This window comes from Propithecus coquereli, unplaced genomic scaffold, assembly GCF_000956105.1.
Source record: "Propithecus coquereli isolate 6110/MARCELLA unplaced genomic scaffold, Pcoq_1.0 Scaffold59, whole genome shotgun sequence".
Classification (NCBI taxonomy): Eukaryota; Metazoa; Chordata; class Mammalia; order Primates; family Indriidae; genus Propithecus; species Propithecus coquereli.
The window spans coordinates 7,822,795-7,830,954 of record NW_012151840.1 but is presented as its reverse complement, the minus strand read 5'-3'; the positions used below and the strand labels follow the sequence as shown (position 1 = coordinate 7,830,954).

The 8,160-nt window shown below is 40.9% G+C and overlaps 1 protein-coding gene and 1 non-coding gene across 2 annotated transcripts; one reads left to right on the top strand and one right to left on the bottom strand.

The window, feature by feature from the left end:
* Nucleotides 1-611: 611 nt before the first annotated feature.
* On the top strand, nucleotides 612-1,522 carry LOC105821773 (ADP-ribosylation factor-like protein 1). The gene has a single exon (XM_012658544.1). The coding sequence runs from the start codon at nucleotides 712-714 to the stop codon at nucleotides 1,204-1,206; it is 495 nt and encodes a 164-aa protein (XP_012513998.1). The 5' UTR covers nucleotides 612-711; the 3' UTR covers nucleotides 1,207-1,522.
* Nucleotides 1,523-3,922: 2,400 nt separating this feature from the next.
* Nucleotides 3,923-3,996, bottom strand: TRNAN-GUU. Its single transcript has one exon. It is a non-coding gene; the product is annotated as a tRNA-Asn (tRNA).
* Between the last annotated feature and the right edge of the window lie 4,164 nt (nucleotides 3,997-8,160).

The window sequence follows — 8,160 nt, the reverse complement described above, 5'->3', positions numbered from 1 at the left end:
TTTCATAGATCTAGAAAAATAATTCTACACCTTGTTTGGAACCAGGAAAGTGCTCGGATAGCCAAAGCAATCCTAAGCAAAAAGAACAAAGCTGGAGGCATCACATTACCAGACTTCCAACTATAGTACAAGGCTATAGTAACCAAAACAGCACAGTATTGGTACAAAAATAGAGACATAGATCAATAGAACAGAATAGAAAACCCAGAGATAAAACCATCTACCTACAGCCAACTGATCTTCAACAAAGCACACAACAACGTACGCTGGAGAAAAGAAGCCCTGTTCAATAAATGATGCTGGGAAAATCGGATAGCCACATGCAGAAGAATGAGACAGGACCCCTATCTCTCACCACTCACAAAACTTAATTCAAGATGAATAAAAGACTTAAATGTAAGGCATGAAACCATAAGAATTGTAGAAGATTTGGTCCTCACCTGGAGTGCAAAAAATACATTTAAAAAAAAAATTCTAGGCGCCCCCGCCAGAGTCCGACGTGGAAGTTGCTGGCAGACCAGGCTTGCGAGGAAGCAACCTGGGAACCGCAGCCGGAGGCCAAGGCGAACGGAGGTGGCGGCGCAGGCGCTTGAACAGGAATAGCTGCTGAGGCCGGGCCCTGTCTCTGAGGATTGGCGAGGGCGGACAGGCGGTTCATCATGCGTGGCTTTTTCTCAAGTATTTTTTTCCAGTCTGTTTGGAACTCGGGAAATGAGGATTTTAATTCTGGGATTAGATGGAGCAGGAAAAACCACAATTTTGTATAGATTACAGGTTGGAGAAGTCGTTACTACTATTCCTACCATCGGATTTAATGTAGAGACGGTGACATACAAAAACCTTAAATTCCAAGTGTGGGACTTAGGAGGACAGACAAGTATCAGGCCATACTGGAGATGTTATTACTCAAACACAGACGCAGTTATTTATGTAGTAGACAGTTGTGACCGAGACCAAATTGGCATTTCCAAATCAGAGTTAGTTGCCATGTTGGAGGAAGAAGAGCTGAGAAAAGCCATTTTAGTGGTGTTTGCAAATAAGCAGGACATGGAACAGGCCATGACCCCCTCCAAGATGGCAACTTCACTTGGGTTACCTGCCTTGAAGGACCGAAAATGGCAAATATTCAAAACGTCAGCAACCAAAGGCACTGGCCTTGATGAGGCAATGGAATGGTTGGTTGAAACATTAAAAAGCAGACAGTAATTCAGTCCCTTCAGCTCCTCTGAAACTAAGGATACGTCACCTATCACTTTGGAAACAGTCAGGTGTTCTTTACACTACTAAATGTTAAAACTATATGATTGTTGGCATATACTGAACTGAGTGCAATGTTTGTAATAAATATGAAAAATAAGCATTTGGTTGGAGGGGTAACTCAATTGAATCACCTGAATGTTCTGTGCAATATAAAATATTCCTTCCTTGCTTTCTTGTGTTAAGGTATATATTCTATTTGTATGGAATTCTTATTCAAATATAGTCCTATTAAAGAATGCGCTCTTGTTGGGGAAAAAACCCTGCTATTTTTGAATTAGTAGTTGCAGCTTGTTTGTATAAACACTAACAAATATCTTAACTCAGATTTTTTTTCTCTTAAAATGAATTGTCTTTCCAAAGATTAGATTCAATAGAGTAGGCTAGGACCATAGTGTGCTTAATATAGTCTTAATCTGCTTAACTGATCACTTCTTATTAAACTGTTTCATTTAAAAGCTTTTGGTTATAGGCATGACTATTATTTTGGTGGTTGAACTTCACTGACTTATCTGTAATTGGCATTTTGTAGTACTTTATAGTTGTCAAAAAACTTTTATGTATATTGACCTTGTGTCCTAGTTGACCTATACAGGCACCCTGTACAGGCACCCTGTGAGGTAGGTAGGACAGGTTACAGTGTCTTCACTTTATGGACATGGACCCAGGGTTCTGATAGGTTGGCTTGCCCAAGGTCACCTGCTAGTGAAGTGGGAACAGGACTCAAAGTAAGACTTTTGTGTCAGAAGCTTGACTGATAAACGACACTGTATATTCCTGAAAATACCAACATCAACAATACAGATAACCTAACTCTCAAATAAAATTGTGCTAATAAAAGTAGTCACAGTACATTCAAAATAATGTCTATAAACTTATTTGTCTATATAAGTAGAAGTGATCAATGATATAGTGAAAAAAACCCTAAATGGTTATGTTTGATAGAATTCAGGTTTTTTTTTACTCCCTTCTCTCTCCCATGCGCTGTTTGATAGAATTCACACATTAAAGAGAAAAATTGACATTAAAGGAAATAAAAAAATCTATTTTAAGAAGCATTAAAAAAATTCTAGACAAAAATGTAGCAAAAAGTCCTGTAGATATTAGTCTAGGCAAGGAATTTATTTATGACTAAGACCCCAATGGCAATTACAGCAACAACAAAAATAAATAAATGGGACTTGATTAAATCACAAGGCTTCTGCACAGCTAAGGAAATAATCAACATAACAGACAGCCTACAGAATGGGAGAAAATATTCACAATCTGCACTTTCAATAAAGGGCTAACATCCAGAATCTGCAAAGAATTCAAACAAATTGGCAAGAAACAACAACAACAACCCCATTAAAAAGTGGGCAAAAGACATGAACAGAAGTTTTTCAAAAGAAGATAGACAAATGGCTAACAAACTTCTGAAAAAATGCTCAACATCACCAATCATCGGGGAAATGCAAATTAAAACCACAAGATATCATCTTACTCCTGTTAGAATGGCTTTTATTAGAAAGTCCAAAAGCAATAGATGCTGGCGCTGATGCAGAGAGAAAGTAACGCTTATACACTGTTGTTGGTACTGCAGATTAGTACAACCCCTATGGAAAACACTATGGAGATTTCTCAAGGAACTCAAAGTAGACCTACCATTCAGTTCAGCAATCCTACTACTGGGCATCTCCCAAAGGAGAAGAAATCATTTTATTAAAAAGACATCTGCACTCTAATGTTTATAGCAGCAAAATTCACAATTGCAAAGATCTGGAATCAACCCAAGTGCCCATCAATTCATGAGCCGATTAACAAAATGTGGTATATGTATGCCATGAAGTACTACTCAGCCATAAAAAAGGATGAATTAATGCCTTTTGCAGGAATTTGGAAGGACTTGGAAATCATTATACTAAGTGAAGTATCTCAAGAATGGGAAAACAAACACTCTCTAATAAATTGGAACTAACCAATGGGCACACAAGTGCATAGAGGGAAGTAAAAGTCATTGGAAATCAAGCAGGCAGGAGGGGGACAAGGGGAGGGGCAAAAACCCACCTAATGGGTACAATGAACACTATTCAGGTGATGGGCATGTTTATAGCTCTGACTCAAGCCATGTGACAAAAGCATTTGTACCCCCTAAGTATTTTGAAATAATAGTAATAATAATAAAACCCTAAAGCAATCACTAAGTAACAAAAGAAAGCATGATAGCTAATAAGCCAAAAAGAAGAGTAAATGATACGATATAGAAACCATGTAAGTAGTATAACTGAGCTATCGCTTTTCCAGAACTCTACCCTATAGAAATAACTGCACAAACGACCAAAGATACGTGTACGAGAATGCTGTGTGCAGCATTGTTTGTAATAATAAAAGCATAGGATCAAATTAATGTCAAAAGTATATGGGAAGATGTAAATAAATACTAGTAAAAACCACAGATGGAAATCCTTTGTCAGAAGTAAGGTAGAGGATGCTATCGCTTTTTCCTACTCTTGCAGGTTCCCACGCATACACCTAGTTTGTTCTCAAGGGATCTCATCTTCTAGGAAGATTATACCTGAGAAACCCTTCCTTTGGGTTCTCTTGCCATGCACAAGATAGAGCTCTCTCGCTCTCTGCGCAGTTCTGCAGAAGCGGAAAGACTGCCAACATTTTAAAATGAACACCACGTCCCTGGGTGGGCTCAAACCACCAACCTTTCGGTTAACAGCCGAACATGCTAACCAATTGCTCCACAGAGACAAATGCATGAAGTGTTTTGGGGCTTTCTTATCAAATGAGTACTCACAAACTCTCAATCCCTCTGTCTTCAGGGTTCTCTTTGCAGGACGACTGGCCAACTTCCCAAGGCTAAGAAAACCAGAGAGGCTCATTAGATTGTCTCTTGCAGACCTACATTCTTAGAGTAATCGGCCCACGTTCCCTTGGTTCTTTTGTTGAATCTCACGAGTGAAAAATGAGGTCTCTGGCTTTTATAGATTAAACCTGGTTCTTGGACTTTATCTCTCTTTCTGTCATCTATCTTTCTACCTATCTCCTTTATACATGGTCAATAATTTCCTCCCATCAGTGACATCAGTGTGGAAGGTTTTGGTTTTGGTGTAGTGAAATAAACTCCTTGTGATGAACTTGGTTGGTAGTTGACAGAGATCCATCCTCTGTTGTAGTTTGTGATAGATGACAAACAACTCTGGCCAGCGTGAGCTCCTCCAAGTCAGTACCCGGGTGCTATTGACACGTGTACGTCTACATCAGCCTTTGGGCACCTCATTGCTTTATAGCACCGCTGAACATTCCAGGACCTTTTTATTCTTTCCACATTCAGACCTGGAATTAGCCATTTCTCAAAATTCCTCTTTCATTCTAGTGGATGATGATATTTAGAAACCGAGATCTGGGTGACAATTGTGCTCACTGATACTGCAGTATCATTGCCTCTCAGCAATAAAAACATCACACAGAGACCTCTGATTCCAAACCATTACCATAATACACAGTTCTTTCTTCCTTTCCCCATGACATATTTTATTTCCATTCTCTCACAATGAAAACACTGATTACTACAGTATCAGCATTTTACTTATTTGTTCTGTCTTACAATGAACTCAAAGGAGTTTCACAATTGCTCCACAATAAAATTACCAACCCCAAACCTCAATTAAAGTATTGTACATGGTTTCTTTGAAGTCCCTAAAGAGTACTCCACTAAGGATGGGTAGGTAGAGCATTGCTTTTAAAAATTACTAGAGTTAGCCAGGTGTGGTGGTGTGTGCCTGTAGTCCTAGACTTAGGAGGCTGGGGCAGGAGGATGCCTTCGGCCCAGGAGTTCAAGGTTGCAGTGAGCTATGATTGTACCACGTGACACAGCAAGACCTTGTCTCATAAAAAAAAATGCCACAGGGACATTCATCTCCAATTAGAGTGTAAAACGTTGCAAGAGAGTATCACTCCTACCCTAACCATGAGAACAATCTAGATAAACAAAAAATAACAGTTTTTTAATCAATAGAGAGCTTAGGATGCAAAGAAACTAAAATGAACTGAATTCTAGGAAGTGACAAATCCATTTTACGAAAGAAGAGATCCATGGCTGTTTTTATCTCATGTGAACTGGTCAGAGTAGGAGTCTACAATATATGTGAATAAAGTGAAGTTAGCCAAATCTTTCGCAAATTCCTGATGGCAACATGTCGGTAACTGGGATGGAATAGAATCCCAAGGAGCCCTAGTGACAAATCTACTGAGTACCCATCCATCAACTTTTGCCCACACTGTTATGGACTCAATCGTGTTCCCCCCAAATTCAGATGTTGAAGCCTTAACCCCCAAATAGCTGTGAATGTTGACTGTATTTAGAGATGGAGGCTTTAAAGACGTAATTAAGTTAAATGAGGATGTTGAGGTGGGTTCTAGTCCAATCGGACTGGTGTTCTCATAAGAAGAGGACATTAGGACACACAGAGGAAAACACCAGAGATGTGCCTTGCACAGAAAAAAGGCCATGTGACGACACAGCAAGAAGGTGGCCACACGCAAGCCAAGGAGAGAGGCCTCAGGAGAATCTAAACCCACCAACACCTTGATCTTGGAATTCTATCCTCTGGAACTGTGAGAAAATAAATTTCTGTTATTTAAGCCACCCACTTTGTGATTTTTTTTTTATGGCAACCTTAGCAAACTCATATAGGTATCAACAAATTCAGGGTAGTACACTGAAAGCTGGAGGTATTGCAAGAAGACCATGTGTATGTGTGTGTGTGTCTGTGTGTCAGAGAGAGAGACACACACAGAGAGAGACAGAGAGACAGAGAGACAGAGAGACAGAGACTACTGCCAGGGGTCAAGGTGGTCATAACACAAGAAGCCAAACTGAAAGTAACAGTCAAGACTTTATGCACTTAACATGATAGCGTAAGAAGAGGCCAATCAGAATGGGTGCCAGCTCTTTCGGTGTTCCATTTTTCTCTATGGAATGGCACCAAGTAAGGGCCAGATGTATCAGTGAAAATGGGGGGATATTTCATTGCCAAGGAAGTCTTGAAAAAAGACTCTGCCATTTTATGGATCGAGGGACCACAGGAAGAGAGAGAGGTATGGGTTAGGAATAGGAAAGTACTAAGTGCTGAGTCAGGGTCGATAAAAGTGTCTTTAAGTCCCCCTGATGAGATCATCTCCTCAGAGGCACCTGAGCGGCATTTCAGCTAAGTCTGCCCCCGCCCCACCCTATAAAGAATCCTCTGGATAGAGGCCCCAGGGGGAGGGGCCTTAGTCCTTCACTGCAACTACCTCCAGAGACTGCAAAGCACTGGCTAGTCACCAAATGTGGCAGGGGAGGGGAGGGCAGCTTCCCCTCCTTAGGCCTGCCTGGTAAAGCCTTTTAATTGCCTATGGTGGGGCCTGAAAAATCACAGATAGGATTTTGGCCTGGAGCTGGACTCAGACTGAAAATAATCCCCTCCCTTGCATGAACTTCCCAGAGTGCAAGTCAGCAGCCCAGCGAATGCTGGGAACCAAAAAATTTGCTGTGAGAGATAACACTGGAATCTTGCCCAAATATAAGGCAGATACCTTCCCCAAGTGCTGAGCAGAAGACCACCAAAGGCAGGGACAGGGCAAATGAGCTGAGAGGTCACCCCCAGGCACACAGGGCTTTCCCTGAGTGCCAATCTTTGCACTGCTAAAGACTTAGTTGGGCAGGATTGCAGAGAACAAAGCCACTAGGAACTTAGGGTCTTCACTGAGTACACTTCAGCAGCCCTCCAATGCTGGGTAGGGGGTGAGGATAGTAGATACGAAATGTATCCTTCCAAGGCACAATGGAATTTACCTTATACCCTGAAGTCATCCACTGGAGCCTAAAAGCAGGGAAGAAGGGTGAAAAAAAGCATCGTTGATAGCTTGCAGCAGGGATCGAGAGCAAAGGGGGTTCTATGAGCCAAAAAGCTAGCAGCCAGATATAAAAACAAAAGAAAGCTGGCCTCTGGGCTGTATTGTATAAAGAAATGTCCATAGTGTCACTGATGCTGAGATCCCAATCTCTAATGAAGGAAAAGTTGTACTCCCACTCCCAAATATTTGAAACCAGTGGCAGACTGAATCTGATTTAGATGTAACAAAACCTACACCCAGCTCAAGTACAGATTAGGTTGGCTCGAGGCTCCAAACTACAGGCCTGAAAGAAAAATAGGCAAGTCCACAATTGGGAGTAAATATTATTTCCTTCAATTTCTACTGTTCTTTTGCACACACTGTTTGACATATATTAAAAATTATAAGATGCATAATTAGACAAAAGAGAGGCACATGATCAAGAGAAAATATAGTCCATAAAAGTAGAGCCCCAGGTGAGGTAGATGTTGGACTATATTAAACAAGGACTTACAGAATATAGTCTTGAAAAGCAAAAAGGTAAACATGTGGTCAAAAGAGAAATGGGAACTGAAAAAGAGCAAAATGGAAGTTCTAAAAATAACAGATGTTAATATGAGAAATGAAGAATGCACTCAGTAGGATTAACAAGAGTCTTTGCATAGTGGAGAAAAGAAAGATAGCTGCACCTTTCATCCTTTTGCCCCACGTGAAAATCTTCCTGCCCCACACGAGCTTCCACACCAAGATAGCCACCACCTGCAGACCTCAAAATTGGATCAGGTGGAGATGGGGTTGAGCCCAGCAGTGTGACTTGGTTTTTTTTGTTTTTTTGTTTTTTTTTTTTTGAGACAGAGTCTCACTGTGTTGCCCGGGCTAGAGCTAGAGTCATCCTAGCTCACAGCAACCTCAAACTCCTGGGCTCAAGCGATCCTTCTGCCTCAGCCTCCCGAGTAGTTGGGACTACAGGCATGCGCCACCATGCCCGACTAATTTTTTCTATATATTTTTAGTTGTCCGATTAATTTCTTTCTAATT